This window comes from Arachis hypogaea, chromosome 20 (assembly GCF_003086295.3).
Source record: "Arachis hypogaea cultivar Tifrunner chromosome 20, arahy.Tifrunner.gnm2.J5K5, whole genome shotgun sequence".
Taxonomy (NCBI): domain Eukaryota; kingdom Viridiplantae; phylum Streptophyta; class Magnoliopsida; order Fabales; family Fabaceae; genus Arachis; species Arachis hypogaea.
In genome coordinates, this window is record NC_092055.1 from 142,202,593 (window position 1) to 142,219,818 (window position 17,226).

The following is a 17,226-nucleotide window of genomic DNA, read 5'->3' on the forward strand; positions in this document are numbered from 1 at the left end:
TGGGTCCGTCACTGGCCATAGTGGTGGATGTTTTCAGAAAAAAGGGTATGTGCCTTCGTTTTCTTTTTATTTTCTCTTTTCTCTGACACTGTAAGTCCCACTTACTTACAGGTTTCTAGATGGATAGAGATTGTTATCTTTATATTCTCCGAGAATTCATGCTACCTATGCTTTTTACATAATTTTGTAACTATTATTAAAAATGTACAATCAAATATATTTTTGTTTTTTTTTTTTTGTGTGTTGCTCATCGAATATTTATCTTTGTGGTTAGTAAATGGGTTGATGAATGGATGAAGTAAAATTCGAATTCTAACATTTATTTAAATAGATAAATGAGTTGATCATTTAATTAATTTAAATTTTTGTAAATTTTGAATTTTGGTTGTATATAGTATTTTTTATTATTTTATTATTTAATATAAAATAATGAAAATAAAAAATAAAATTAAAAATATTATACTTAAAAGAGTAATATTACGTATTTAAGTTTTTTTATGAATTAAATTCAACTAAATTAAACAATAAAATTTTAAATAATATTAGTCATAATTTATTTTTGTTATGTTAGTGTTAGATGAACACAGAGTAATGTAAAAAATAATTCTAATTTTTGAATAATGTGTCAAATTGTGAAGTCATACAAGTGTATATATATATATATATATAGGATGTGGTTCAATTAATTGACTAAAACTAACTGACTCTGACACATAATACCTAATATCCCCCCCTCCTCCCCCCTCAAATTGGAGCATACAAGTTGTATGTTTTCAATTTGGACATGAGGAAACGAAATTGGGGTGCTGGAAGAGTCTTGGTGAACATATCAACTAGTTGATGTTTGCTTGGTACATGTATGAGTTTGACAGTTACTGCTGCAACCTTAACCTTTTCTCTAATCAAGTGACAGTCAATTTCTATATGATTGGAGTGCTCATGTAGTGCTGGATTTGTGGCCATCTGAATGGTAGAAATGTTGTCACAAAATAACATGGCAGAGTTGACTTCAATATTCATGAATTTGAGGAGTGCAATGATGGAGATAATCTCACATGATGCATTTACCAATGCCCGATACTCATCCTCCGTAGAGCTTCGAGAAACCACATCTTGCTTCTTGCTTTTCCAGGACACAAGGGAATCTCCCAGAAAGGTGCAATAACCCATAGTGGATCTGCGAGTGTCAAGGTAGCTCCCCAATCAGCGTCAGCATATAATGAGATGTTGGACTTCGAATTTGCTGAGAAAAGAATCCCTTGCCCAGGGGATGCTTTCAACTAGCACAAGACGTGATGAACATCATTTAAAAGTGGCATTCTTGGATCAGACATGTACTGTGCAAGTTTTACAACAGCGAAAGTGATGTCCGGTCTGGATATAGTGAGGTACATTAACCTCCCAACAAGTCTGCGATAGGCAGATGGGTCTGGTACTGGCTCACCCTCTGCAGCTCGAAGCTCGAGGTTAGCTTCTATGGGTATGTTTGCGGGTTTACAATTGACATAACCCGTATCTTCCAGAAGAGAAAGAGTATATTTTCGTTGGCATAAAGAGATACCGTGCTGCGATCTCGCCAACTCCAAACCCAAGAAAAATTTGAGGTCACCCAAGATCTTTAACTTGAAGATAGCTTGAACACTGTCATTTACAACATTCACGGATGCTTGTGTTGGCCCAACTATGATGATATCGTCAACATACACAATCAAGAATGTAGTTGAATCACCACTACCAACAGAAAAAAGGGAGTAGTCTTGTTTACATTGCCTGAAGCCGTGGTCAGTTAGGGTTGTACAAAATTTCGTAAACCATTGTCTTGAAGCCTGTCTTTAACCGTAGAAGGACCTAGTTAGTTTACAGACCAAACCTTGATTGCGTTGTGGATGGTCGAGAGGCAAGTCCATATACACTTCCTCATTCAATTCCCCATTGAGGAAGGCATTGTTAATGTCTAATTGAAGGATGCTCCAATTCTTTACAGCAGCAAGGTAAGTAAGACTCTTACTGTTGTTATTTTTGCCACGGGGTTGAAAGTATCTCTAAAATCCACCCAGCTTGTTGGGTATACCCCTTTGCAACCAACCGTGCCTTGTACCTCTCAAGAGAGCCATCAAATTTCATTTTAGCCTTGTAAATCCAGCGACAACCAATTGCACGTTTACCCTCAGGTAGGGGTAGCAGTTCCCAGGTGTTGTTGGCCGCAGTGCATCTAATTCATCTTGCATAGCTCGTCTCCATTCAGGAAAGTGCACTGCCTGATGGTAGAATTGTGGTTCGGATATGGCATTAGCTTGGGCAAGGAAATGGTGATAATTTGAACTTAGTCTACGGTTGCTGATGTAGTTGGAAATAGGGTAAGGCGTGTTGGTAAGGCATACATAGTCAGTGAGGTATGGTGGAGGGTGATGGGTTCTGGAGGATTTTCGGGGCAGGGGTGAGGTTGAAGGAATGTTGGAATTATTAGTTGGTGCTACAGAAGGTTGGGTAGGAATTGGAATTGGAGAGGAATCTTTGGGTGTAAGGTCTTGTGCTAGGGTAGGTAAGACAAAATCTGCAAATAAGTCTTTATGGATTTGGAGGTGTGGGGAATTGCTGTAGGGCATGACATGTTCATGGAAAATCACATCTCTGGAGACAAAAAACTGTTTGGTCTCAATGTTGTATCGTTTGTAACCCTTGTATCCAAGGGATAGCCAAGAAAGACTGATGGAACTGCCTTGGGACAGAACTTGGTTCTGGAACTCGAATTAGTTGCTGCATAAGCTAAACAACCAAAATTTCTTAAACCATCATAGTTGGGAGCTTTGTTGAAAAGTAGTTCGAATGGAGACTTCAGATTTAGTAAGGGACTTGAGGTTCTATTTATGAGAAAGGCAGCAGTGGTGATGCACTCTCCCCAAAAAGACACGGACAGTTTTGCTTCAAAGTAGAGAGCTCGAGCCACAATAAAAAGATGTTGGTGTTTTCGTTCTAGCTGTGGTCTGTATGGATAAGAAAACCGGTGGAAAGCTCTCTTTTGTTGCAAGAAATCTGTGAGTGCAAGTTCTTTTGCGTTGTCCGACCTAAAACACTTAATCTTGATGCTAAACTGAGTTTCTATTAAGGAATAGAAATTCTTTAAACAGGTTGCAGCATCTGATTTATTAGTCAGTAGATAAATCCAACAAAATCTCATGGCATCATCAACAATAGTCAAGAAAAGTCTCTTTCTATTATAAGTTGGAACTTGGTAAGGTCCTCATACATCACAATGAACAAGGTCAAAGAAATTTGAAGACAAATTATTGTGGGAATCAAAGGGAAGTTTTTGAAATTTTGCAAGTGGACATATCTCACAACCACTGCAATCAGCTTTATTTTGTAAATGAAGAGTATTATCTAAATGATGCAGAATTTTAGATGAAACATGACCTAAGCGAGTGTGCCACAATTATGAGTTGCAAAAATTTATTGAAACAAGATTAGAATCGGAACTTGAAAGATTTGGTGATGTCAGCGGCTTTGAGCAATTGGTTGGGGATGATGCCTTTAGGATGTATAGTCCTTGATGCAAATCACCCTTCCCAATCCTTTTCGATGTGGAGTTGTCCTGAATAGTAAAGTATGTTGAGCCAATAGTTACAGTGAGAGCAGTATTGGATAAGAAAGTAGAAACTGACAGTAAATTTACACAAAAGGCTGGTACATATAGAACATTATGGAGAGAAATGTGCTGGTTTAGAATAACTGTCCCTATAAAATTTGCAAAGAAATGTTCACCGATTGGTAAAGAAACAGAAAATTTTCTAGAAGTGTGAATTGAAGAGAAAAGTGACAGATCACATGCAATGTGAATGGTTGCTCCACTGTCTAAGATCCAAGAATTTTTTAATAAATTTGACCTTGACATTGAGGTGTTGAGAACAATACCTGATGGGGTCTTGATCTCTGTAGAGGTATTTGACAGAATCTCTTGAATATTCGGATTATTCAACAAACTAAGGAGTTGCTGGATCTATGTAGGAGAAAGCTGTGTAGCTGAATTGCTATCTTGATCTTGATTCTGAGGTGTTGAAACATGATGGACAGAGTGTTTCACTCCTCTTCCTTTTTTTTATAGTTCGGTGGGAATCCATGAATTTTGTAACATTTATCCACTAAATGGCCATAGATGCCACAATGAGAGCAAAGGGGTTTATCTTTTCGCATTGAACCCCTACCTCTGCCTTGAGTCTGAGGAGGTTATGGGTTTCTGGTAAAGAAAGCTACCTGGGTTTGAGAGGAAGCCCCGATAGCCCGATGCTTTTCTTCTTGAGACACCAAGGATAAAACCTTGTTAATTGCAGGTAGAGGATCCATGAGAAGGATCTGGCCACGAAGTTAAGAGTAGGATTCATCTAATCCCATCAAGAAACAGTGCACATACTCAGCTTGGAGGAACTCTTGCATGGTACGAGCATCTCCGCAGTTACACTGGACAGGTCGATATGAGTTCAATTCTTCCCAAAGAACTTTAATCTTGGTGAAGTATTGAGAAATTGACAGCGCTTCTTGACGAAGATTCATTAATTCGCGCTTCAACTCGAACACACGTGGGCCATTGTCATGTTGAAAGCGATCTTTGAGGTCATTCCAGTTCTTGAGCGGAATCTGTGTAAACTAAAGATATAGCAATCTCTTTGGAAATTGAATTGAGGATCCACGTGCTTACCATGTCGTTGACGCATTGCCAATTCTCAAATTTCTCTGGCTCAGCGTCCGGATCTGGTTGCAGGATCGAGCCGGTGATGAAACCAAGTTTTAACTTGGCATTGAGAGCCTTTTGCATTGCACGACTCCATGAATGGTAATTGTCTTCATTAAGTTGTTGAGTGACGAGTATCAAACCAGGTTGATCAGAGAAAGAGAGAAAAAATGGATTTGGAATCGTGGAAGAGACAGATGAAGAGACTGAGTTCCCCATGGATCGTTAAAGACAAAAAACAATTCTGGACAACTTCTCAGAGCTTGTGATCGGAATTGCTTGCTTCTAACGAGAACAAGGGAGAAGAACCAGGAATGAAATCTCAAAAGAAATGAAGATGGAGATGGAAAAAAAATTGCGAAAGGTGTTAGAAGAGAGAGAGAATATCTTCTGATACCATGTTAGATGAACACAGGATAATGTGAAAAATGATTATAATTTTTGAATAATATGTCAAATTGTAAAGTCATACCACAAGTGTATATATATAGGGTGTGGTTCAATTAATTAACTAAAACTAACCGACTAATTTAACTTAATTAATTTGCTAGCTGATACATAATGCCTAATAGTTAGACCAATTTAATTAAGTTTAGTTAAGAAAAAAAATTTAGATGTATAATATTATTCAAATAATAATTTTATTAATTACGAAGGTAATAATATATGTCCTGTTATTATTTAATAAAAAAATCAGTTATTTTCAATGTAATAATAATAAATATCAATTTTACTTAATTTATAAAATGTAAAAAAAAAGATAAGCATACATTATTGTTTTTCATAAAGCAATGTAATCATGCAGTAAAATCTGTTCATTGTGGGATAAAAAAGAAAAGGACGAATAAGCTGAATTTATTTAGACAATTTTTACGTAGCATGTTAGGGGATTCGATCTTGAAATTGTTATCCTATGTTACATTTAAAAGGAATATTAAGACTGAGAAATAGAAATTAAGAGATAAAAGAAATTAAATTTTTGTATTATTTTTTACCTAAAATATATTAGATTAAATTATATTTTAATATGAAGTTTGGTTTAAAATAAATATAAAAATTGAGAAATAAATTTAGAATAAAAAAGTTAAAATAAAAATATTTTAAAAAAATATTATTAAAATTTTAATTTTTATTTTTAGAAATTTCAGTTTTATTTGTTTCTATTTTTTAAAAGTACTAACCAAATGAATTTTGTGTCCAAAAATTTATTACTAAATACAAAACTCAATTTCAATATCTCATTTAATTCAAATTTTACCAAACAAACACAATCTTAAAAGTGACTTTAATTAAAAAGACAAAATCATGGAAACTGCTTATTACATTTAGATCCTGATTATTAAAAATAAATTGTGATCTTGGTTTCAAAGTGGGTAAGTTTTTATACATACAAAATGAATAATTTAATTAATCTTAGCAAAAATAAAGGTGAAGGCCTAGGCGTTTTCTTGCGCGTTTTTGTATGGATTCGTTTCCGCCAAGGTGTGCATGGCCCGACCCGATTTAAAGATTCGGTTCGGTTTTGAACATTTTAGAGATTATTTTGGTGTGATTTTACTGAGTTTAGGGTCGGATAAGGGTCTCAAAAATAGACCCGATCATTATTTCGGATTGGGTCTGGGCTATAGCTCGGGTCACCCGAAGTCGGCCTGGTGGCCCGGTCATCATACACAATTAATATTTTGTGTTATTAATGATGGATGATGACTATTCTTATGTGGAATTTAAGTATTGTAAACCTTAATATTTTGTGTTATTAGTTATTATAAGACTATAAGTTAATGTTTTATGTTTAAAATACATAAAATTTTAGACTAATGTATAATATTGTATTATTTATATTGATTTAAATATTTGGTGTTATTAGACAATATTAATATTGATTATGGTTATGCTTTAATTTTAGAGAAGACTTGGTTCTTGTTATATTTTTCTAAGTGAATTTTACCATGTCAAATAATGGTTGGAGTTTTAGAAATTTGGATATTTTTACATACTAGCTTATTAGAAGGTATGAAGGTAATGTAGTGTTAACGACCCGGTTTTCACCCGGTATAATCGTGGCCCAAAAGTGTATAGGTTTCATCGGGTTTAAGACCGAATTCGGATTTAATAAATAGATCCGATATATATTTCGGGTCGGATTTAGGTCATATCAAACCCAGTTTTACCCGATCCATGCACACCCATAGTTTCTGCCGAAGCCTCATAAGTCATAATGGCTTTCTGTTTTGTTGCAAATCGAAGAAAAATCAATACAGAGAGGCAAAAAAAAAAAAAAATTCCTCCTTTTAAGGGAAAGAAGTTCCTCATAAGGAACTCATTTTGTTTCGGCAATTATGAGTAAAATATTCGATGATAGTTTTTTTCTTTTGAAGCTTTTTTCCATGCCCTCCTTGAAACTACATATCTGTACATTTAACTAATTAATTATGAACTAGAGGCATGGTGGGATGGGTAGTATCCTATTGAAGATTCTTGCGGTGCAAATTTTAATAATACACTTGTATACATCTAATTAAGCTTCTTATTATTATTGCAAATATTACTTAAAGTTTCGAAAAACAAAAATAATATTTGAATATTAAAATTAGTCATCAAAATTAATTATCATATATTTACGTAAAAATATACATATAATTTAATTTATTTTTAATATATATTTTATATTTTAATATATATTTTATACTGATAATTGATTTTAATAATTAATTTTAGTGTATATTTAATATAATTATTAAAAAAATAAATAATTTTTTTCTTATTCTTCCTTATTCCTTAATGCCACTTTCCGAACCTTTTCCTCCCATACGTTATAATTAGTTAATTACGTAAACATTCTTACTTTTTTCGTTCTTTTCTTTTCGTTAATTTAATCAATTGAAATTGAATATTAGACAATCTATTAGAAATAATATATAAAAAATTATATTATTTATAGATGACAGAGATGTAAATTGATTATACTTCTCTAATTTTATTAGACTTACAGAAAAAATTATTCAACCGTGAATAAAATGTCAAATTTTTTAAATTGTGTTGGAGCACATTAAAATGCTCATGACTAAAATTATAGTATTACCACTCCACTTATATATAAAATAAAAATATCAAAAGTTATAAAATAAAAAAAAGATAATAATGGCAGATTGACTAAAAAATTATTGATAATCACATTGAACATAGTGGATTAAAAAATAATTTGAAGCATCAGTCCATCAGATAAAACAAGCACAAACAATGATCATGATGAATTCCTATGAAAATCCGAAACATCATGGATAAATAAAACAAGAAAGTACTAATAAGATTTTGGTGGTGGATAAACGGTGCCATTCTCTCATGTTATTAAATTGGGGGACATAGGACTTCTTAGGTGATCATCACTTTAGGTTATCTAACACACTAACACTATGTTTGTTTGTAGGGAAAATAAAAAAAAAAAAGAAGAAAAGAAAAAAAAAATAAAAAATTGATAAAATTCACTAATTTTTTTTCAAAATAAAAAAAAAATGATTTTTTTTTTATTTTTAATATTATTCCTTCAATTTTTTCAATATATTTTATAATACAAAAATAAAATTATTTTTTTATAATTTTTTTTCTATCTAAACACATTTTAAAAAAATAAAAATTCACTTAATTTTTTTCTCTAATCAAACATAGCTTTATATTTCACTGAAATAAAAAATAAAAAATAAAAAATAATGGAAATAGTGGGTATATATGTAGGGTACGTGGACCAGACTATAATCTATGAAGTGTGAGAGAGAGTGTATGTAGGTCAAGATCACAGCCTAACCCTAATCTAAACCTGACCCTATCCCTATTCCTCTGTATATAGATTTGGCTTATTAGAATGAAAAATAGCCCCCCTATTGGGTCTATCAAACACTAGCTTTGGTACCTAATTAGTCATTCCAATGCATAAAAGTTTCCCCTCTTTTTTGTTTGGCCAACCGGACTGACAATGATGTGGCATAATTAGGCTTTCTTTACCTCATAATAATATTATTATTATTCTCTTAATTTTTTGGCTTGTGGTTATAGACCCATAGGAGTATGTTTACCAATAAATTTATGCTTGAATAACAATAAATAAAAATTTCAGAAGATTATCTAATTATAAATTAATATGGTTGTTATTAATAAACCAAGTCTAACCAAGGTAAATAATAAAACTTAAAAAAATATTAATTATTATTATTTTTTTGTTTACCTAAACGGTATTTCCCAACTCAACCGGTTAAAAACTAATTCGTTGCGGATCTAAACTCCATTTAAGGGTCTGCCATAAAGTAGGAACACTTGTCTTTTTTTTTTCCTATGAGAGAGGGCCCTAGGCCCAGCAAAGAGAAATCCACAAACGCACCCCAACCCCCCTCCCTCCGATTCTCTCCAATTTTATCACCGGTCCAGTTTCTTCGTACAATACTACAATTACGGGGATGAACTTAACACTTCATGGGCCTCTCAACAAAACTATTCATGCCTAACATCGGCCCAACAAGTTATTTCAAGCCCACATAATAGCACTCTTTTCGAACGTGGTTTCCTGTTATCAGCGGCCATGTCATCCTTGATTTACTTAATCACATGGGGTCCCTAAACAGATTATCAAAAGTTTTGGGGTATACCTACTAAATAGCACTCCAACGAAAAATGGATGAGATAAATCTCAATTTGATTCCTAAATTTGTATGCAAGTTTTAATTTAGTCTATAAAGTTTTAATTGTCTTTATTTAGTCCATGAATTTTGTGAATATAATTCATGTTAGTTCTTGAAACAATTTTTAACGTACAAACATTAACGGAACACTGTCGTGAACAGTCGGATGATACACTAAATTTTGTAAAATGATGTCCTTTTAGTTTTGACACTCAAATAATCCAAAAACAACATCATAAATGGTGTTTATTAAAATTTTACCTAATAAAATAAGTGATACGATGTCCTTTTTGAACTATTTAAATGCCAAAACTAAAAAAAAAATTACAAGTTTTAACTAGTCTATAGCAATGCTTCATTAACGTTTTTATACTAAAAATTATCTCAGGGACTAATATGAGGTACGCTTATAAACTTTGGGGACTAAATAGAAGCAATTGAAATTTCAGATATTAAATTGAGACTCGCATATAAATTCATGGACCAAATTGAATATTAACTCAAAATGGATCATTTCATTTTTTTGTTAGATTGTTTGGTAAAGTGTGATTTTTATTTTATATTTTTTTAATAGAATAAAAAAAATATAAGAGAAGATATTAAATAATACTTAATAAGAGATCATACCTTACCAAATACTTGAAAAAACAAATTAAGAGAATTCACTCACCATTCCTATGAACGACATGAACGACAACTATAATTTTAGCATATTCTAAACAGAACCTTTAAGAATCAACTTCTATATTTTTTTTGCTAATGAGTTATAGTTTAAATAGTATAACTTTTTTATACTCAATTAAAAGGTTGCAGGTTCGAGTCTCCTATCTTTAAAAAAAAAAAAAAACTCTACTTTTCTTACCATAAACGATTCCTTTAAAGAATAGTTAAATTTTTTGTTTGGACAAAATAAAGTAGAATTACTTCTCAATGTAAAAATATGATATCCTAATTACACTTGATTCTATAATATCCTAAATATACTTAATTGCAGCACATATGTGAATTTAGGGATGATAATTGATGATTCTTTTTTCGTTTCTGTCTCCATTTAGTAAAATGTCCTCGGTTCTAGCTCTATTTTAGTCATGGGTCTTTATTTATTTCTTCCTGCAGGGGAAGCAACCACGGATATTAAATTTTAAAAAAATTTAATAAAAAATTAATACAACCTTAATAAAATCTAATATAAGTCAATTAAATATATCAAATCAAATACAATTCAAATACGAATTTAATATAATAACATACACATAGACTTTTTAAAATACAAATTAAAATAAAATAAATTAAGATTATTTACATAATATATATATATATATATATATATATATATATATATATATATATATAAAAGGGCATTTAAGTAAATTCTCTTACACGGAAATTTTGCGAATCCCTATGGAACAGATACCTCAGTTTTCACCTTCGGCTCCATTTATTCGACGGGATGGATCTCCATCCTCGTAAAGATTTTGCGAGTCCCTGTTAACCTTTCCGTTTTCAGTCGCAGATAATCCCCGCTAAGTGCGGGTTTTTGCCATCCCTATGGTAGCGTTTGTTTTGAGGTACTGAGACAGAGACTGGGAGACTGAGACTCAGTATTGTGTTTGTTAGTTCAGAGACTGGTACTAAAATTTCTGTCTCTGTCTCTAAAATTTCAGTACCTCCAAAAAGTAGGGACACAGGGGACTGAAATTTTTAGAGATAGAGATTGAAACTTTAATAACATTTTATACCTAAAATACTTTCATTTCAATTAATTAATTCCAATTTTACCTTTCGTGCAAATTAAATTAGAGTTTCATTCTTGTTTTAATTCCTGTCTCTCATTTTGCACCAAACAGAATACTGAGATTTATTTCAATCCCTGTCTCTTAGTTTCTGTCTCTCAGTCTCAGTTTTTCCGTCTCTATCTCTCCACCAAACGCTACCTATATGATACTTATATAACAAAATGCTGATTTATTTATCTCACTACATACAAGTTGATTACATGAATTAGATAATGCTATAGGTGTTGATTGAATAAACTGTGCATTTTATAATATCTATATTATTGTCATAGAAGCTTGGATTACTATTGTCTGTATAGTATTTCCATAAATTCTAGTTGAGTTTTCAAGTGTGTTTCTTTAATAATTTGTCCAATTTTAACAAATAATCCAGACATCACTTTCAATTTCTTGGATCCTCTTATGTTATTCTATCATATTTTTCTATCATGTTTCAGTCTCCACATTGAGTTTGATTATAGAGATTGAAACAGAAACAAGAAATATGAGAGGATCTGCTACGCATATAGATTCACCTTCAATATATAATATGCATTAAATCATACCCTGTTTATATTATTTGTCTATATACATTAAGTTTTACTTTTACAAGCGAAATAGGTGAGTCAAAAGTATATGATCATTTTAATTACAAGGTTGTTACTCTCATATTACATTATGATAGTGTCTCCTGATTTCTTGGAAAATTTTGTTAATTTCAAGAGTTGCGACGGGCCGACGGCGCTTTTATGTTGGTGTTTGCAGAAGATTAACAGCAAAATTTGTTGCCATTTCTTCTATGATGCTGTCTGAGTTGGATGAGGAACTAGCTACCATGGTTCAGAGCTATTACCAAGGAAGTTTCTGGCGTAATGTGGCTGACTCCAACCTTGTTCCATCATGATGAGGTTCAAGCGCATCATCAGTTTATCCGCCGCATCGTCTTCGAGACTGCTAAGAGGGTCCGATGAATTCACTTCAGCTTGCAAGTTCTGCAAAAAAGTTGGAATGGTGCAAACCTTGTTCAGTTAGAATAAACTAAACTATCACTTTAAGCCTCCAAAGATGATGAAACTGACATTTTAACCCTCAAAAAGTTCACCTGTGGTCGCCACAAACCACATAGTATTTGATAAAATGCCCCAAAGTCTCCTGTTTCGGCCTAAACTTTTGGGGCATTTTGTCAAAACTTCTTTATCTTTTCTTTCTTGAATTAAATTTGTCAGCGTCTACTTAAGAAGTTATTTGCGCATTGCATATTATTGCTAATAGTACCTTCAATTCCTGGTACTTGTTCAGGTATTGCAGTGATTGCTCATATAAACCACAGTGATAGAGAAGAATGCTGTAATCTCTGAACTCGTTCGCATCATTATTATTCACGAGGATAAGGCGTTCGCATGCTGAAAGAATGGGGAAAATGATTGGTGTTAAATCAAATTATTCAAAAATTTCATCCAGGATAATTTATTGTTCCTCCCTAAGTAAAATAAACTAGAGAAAATGCAGAGAAATATTGTCCAAGCAAGGTTTTAAATGTGTTGCAGCAATGGCAAAAAACTACATCAACCAGCAGTTAACAACAGCCACAAAATTGGTCACACCACACAGCCACATCTTAGGACCATGGGAAGATAAATTTGTGCAAGTGAACTCAAACCAGAGGAATTGATTGGTTTTCCTATTTTCACTTTCATCTGTTATGTTTGATTAGGAAAGCACCCGCACCTGCCCTGTCCTATTCTAATCACCTATTTGGAGAATGAATTCTTTTATTAAAATCTTCATTATATTGGTAATTGAAGATTTTACTTAATTTGTTTCAATTTTTTCTGCTAATTTTGCAGAACAATAGAGAGAAACTGCATCAAATGCATACCAGACAATGAACGCCTCATGTCCCCAAATCGCACGCTGGTCCAAACACCTCGATCCAGCCTATGTTGAGCAGCCTTAGCTGATGCAATTTGAGATCCACTGCAGTTGACAGACTTTCCAATTAGTACTTAAAATGATATGCAAGAAACAAAAACAGTTAGAAATATCATAATATGAGGTACCTTTCTCCAACAAAATCCGATCTGTCGACACAGTTAGCAGCACGTGCTGCCCTTAAGAATAAACTCTTGTTACTATCATGCTGGAAAGGCCAGAATGCATGCTTGAGATTATTTAAGATCTGCACAGAAAGGCTAACATAAGTGCCTTATTATGACCATCACGCTTCACATTACTTAAGATCTGCACATATAGGCTAACATACATGTCTAACGTTAGAAATTGGCTACGAGAACTACATCAACAGATATCCAAACTAGGATGGCAGAAAACATTAAATCACCGCATCAAAATTAACCGAAAAGTAATAGACTTCAAATGGCAGGGTGTGAAAAGAAGCTTCATGAGTTTACATATGCTGAAGTTATTTACATAAAGGATGCCTTTTACACAAGTTTTCCATCATTGTTGAGTATGACGTGGGTCAGAGGTATGCAGTCATTCCCAATTCTCCAATCAATGAACCAAAAGGCGTAATGAAATTCATAATGCAAATGAGAGATGGGCGAACTCTACACCTCTAGCGTGGATTTTGACTTAGAGGCGCGCACACATCAACATTGTGCCAATTTTCATAATAGAGAAAATTTAAACATTTTATATTTCCCATTATTTGTTTGCAGAGGAAATATAGAGTGAAGTGTAAGTTACATGAGAGCAAGTAACAAAAAAAAAAAAAAAGAAAATACCTTGACTAACAAGTTTCCAGAGGTCATAATGTGAACTTGGTCTGATTCCTTGCTTTTCTGCTTATGATAGCCATTGGGAAGGGAAAGAGCATCATGAGGGAAGAAAATTTCGGCATCAAAATATAAAAGGCCCCACAGACGAAGCATTTTCATAATTTCTGAGTATATGAGTGACAGCATCAGAGCTGATCCTGAACGGTGAGTCAAAACCTGCCCAAAACAAATCACATCTATCAAATGATCAAGCAGCAACAGGTTTTCTCTTCAGTAACAACTTGTAAATAAGAGGGATATATATCATACTGAGTGGAGATATAGTGGCCGTAACTCCAACAGATTTTCATTGGCTCTGCTGAAACCCTTCAACAATAAAGTGAGTCAGCTAAAGAAATGCCATAAAGGAAAAATGCAGAGTCTAATCCATAAGCATATTACAGACTGTTATAGTTGAAAATTCAATTTTATAGTTACATGTTCTGTTCATCAAGTGATATTTGTGAGAATCAAACTGGCCAAACCATGCTGATCTGGTTGAAACATCAATTTATGCTTTTGTAAAGCACTAAGAAACTCTCCCTGTAATGAATCAAGCAAAAGCTTACAATATGGAACCAAAGTACATACCTTGTGAACATATAGAAATCTCTCTATGCTCTCTAAGAACTTCTCAGGAGATGAATCATATTCAGGTTTGTAGTGAGGACAATAGTCCATTGAAAGATCATCTAATCTTGAAATGAAAGCATCCACAGGAAGGGGAACTGATGAATGTGATACGAGAGAATCATCCTCCGCGGCGATATAGAGAGCCGTTCTTCCCAAATCAACACTCCTGTTAATGCAAATGCTAGTTTCCTTCTCAATCTCGGTGAATCTCCGAATTTGTGAGCAGAACTCCTCCCTGGCTTCCTGCTCATACATCAACAATGAAACTGATGAAATTATTGTGTGTTTGAAACTTGATGTCAATGTTTTAAAAACTAAACTAAACCAGACAGTTCAATCCTTCAGGCTATGACCAATCATTGCTTCAATCTTCTTTTCTCAATTTAAAATACAGATACCAAGTGCCATATAACTTAATTGTCAAGCAACATAAGTGCAAGCTTTTATAATCATTTCCAATCATGAAACTAAACACCAAAAAACTAAGAAACTAACCATCAACGATTCTAGTTAGAATTTGACATTGAAAATCCCAAAACTCCACAATCTTAATCTTAATATTTTGTTAATTAAATTTCTAAAATATATATTGCATTAAAAATACATAACAACTACTAAAATTTTTCAATATAGGTAACATTAATTGTTAACAAGATTTCAGTTCAGCATAAATAACAATTTTCTACAAATATCGCATAAATGATCGTAAAATAAATTAAAAAAGAAAAAGAAAAATGAAAACAATCGTGTAGATTGAGAAGAAGAATGAAGAGATGAATATACCCTGGCATGAGTGGTGTCGATTCCAGAAGCATCAAGAGCATCGTGCAAAACGAGCTTGAAGTCGGTGGCAACGTGTTGCAGGCTCGATCCACCGCGACACAGAACGCGAGAAGAAGAAGAAGGGAATGAAGGGAGAGGGCATAATTGGAATTTGGAGAAAGCAGAGGGAATTGCGAGGAAGGAGGTTCTGGAAAGAGAAGAAGGTGCTGGAGTCAACGAACTCATACTTCTTCAACTAATATTACTCACACAAATCAGATAAATTGATATTGATTCTTCACTTCTTTAGATTTCTGAAGAAGAAGATAATAATAATAATATCAATCAATTCAGCTCACAAAAATCGTTACGAAGATATTTTCAGTTTCAGAAATGAGTAGTTAGTTAGCTTCTTATAATAACTAACATAACCATTCATTCATAATTTTCTTTCTTTATTTTAAATAATAAATTTAAAAATTAATTATTCTAAAGAAGGTTGGATCTCGGGCTAAGTATTTTCTCTTGGTCTATAATCAGATGTGAATTATTTGCTGTTTGGAGGGGGCTGATTTTAGCTTGGAATTGCGGTTTGAGGGATATTATATGTGAAACGGATTGCCTTGACATTCTGCCTATCATGCATGAGCTTACAAGTGGGTATTTATCTGAAGTAACAGATTTGGTTCACAAGATTCAGGAGCTTTTATCTCGTCCTTGGCTTGTTCATATTGAATGGGTATCCCGAGAAGCAAATAGAGCTGCCGATTGGATGGCTAAATATGGTGTCAAGAGTAACTCTAATCATGTTATGTGATGTTGATTTCCAACTAATCATCCGTTCGGATTTAGGATAGTTTTTGCTTTGTTTCTTTCCTTGTTTAGAGACAAAAAAAAAAAAAAGGATTCCGGGACTTCACACCAAGGATCAAACTCTTGACCTGTTGGATCTAGCGCTCTAATACCATGTCATGAAACCACTCATCCCAAAAACTTTAGCTGATAAAAAAGGTAACACTAATGGTTATATCTCTAATACTCCCTAAATCTCCATTGTACACATTGTACAAATATTCCATTGGCTCCTCATATTTTTCCGTAATTAAATACTTATATAAAATTATTTTAGATTGTCAATACATGGAAATTAAGTTCAATATTTTTCAACAAAAAATTTAAAATTTAAAATAATTATACATTTATACTTATTCTTTTACTATTTAAACCCAAAAATAGACTTGAAGATAATTTTGAAGAACGGTTTTATTAGGGACATGCGTTGATAGTTATTGAAGCAAGCATGTCCCGCCTCACTTCGTCAGGATCTGAAGATATTATGTGTAGATAGATATGAATGAAATAGATGAAATGCATGCAAGCAGCGCTGGATAAGTGGTGGTTTGGGACTCTACTCTTTACTCTATAGTGTGAACGAACGATTTGTATTGGCACTTTCCTCTTAATAATATCTTTTTTTTTTTGTCATACGCAATATAGTAGATAGAAACTAGGTGAATTATATAGTAAAGATGTAAGTTTATAGATTTTTTTTTATGGGATGAAAGAGAGATTGAAAAAAGTAGGACTCACATTTTGAATAACAATAAAATAATAAAAAATAACTATAAAAGAAATTTATTTTCTCTCTATATCACTTCTATCTATATAATAGAGTGCCGCTAGAAACTATTTTTCAAGTATATTTGGCACTAGTACACATGGCCGCCCACTAATAATATCTACTTAATTCCTTTGTACTAAACGCTTTGTTGGATAGCCGAAAGGGGATGAAACTTGTAAATTATCTATCAATGAGGGAGATGCCCAATGCAAGTGGCTCACAACTCACAAACTATCAAATTTTCACTCTCTTTTTCAAC

At 33.1% G+C, this 17,226-nt stretch overlaps 2 protein-coding genes across 2 annotated transcripts; both read right to left on the reverse strand.

Moving 5' to 3' along the window:
- Nucleotides 1-1,280: 1,280 nt before the first annotated feature.
- On the reverse strand, nt 1,281-2,124 carry LOC112786574 (uncharacterized mitochondrial protein AtMg00810-like). The gene is made up of 2 exons (XM_025829944.1): nt 2,072-2,124; nt 1,281-1,731 (listed from the first exon to the last, which is right to left on the reverse strand). Exons 1-2 carry the CDS (start codon nt 2,122-2,124, stop codon nt 1,281-1,283), a joined length of 504 nt encoding a protein of 167 aa, XP_025685729.1.
- A 9,578-nt stretch (nt 2,125-11,702) lies between these two features.
- Nucleotides 11,703-16,668, reverse strand: LOC112783803 (uncharacterized). The gene is made up of 8 exons (XM_025826877.2): nt 15,368-16,668; nt 14,543-14,827; nt 14,222-14,278; nt 13,919-14,128; nt 13,232-13,350; nt 13,051-13,148; nt 12,447-12,574; nt 11,703-12,163 (listed from the first exon to the last, which is right to left on the reverse strand). The coding sequence occupies exons 1-8, from the start codon at nt 15,590-15,592 to the stop codon at nt 12,002-12,004; spliced, it is 1,284 nt and encodes a 427-aa protein (XP_025682662.1). The 5' UTR covers nt 15,593-16,668; the 3' UTR covers nt 11,703-12,001.
- Between the last annotated feature and the right edge of the window lie 558 nt (nt 16,669-17,226).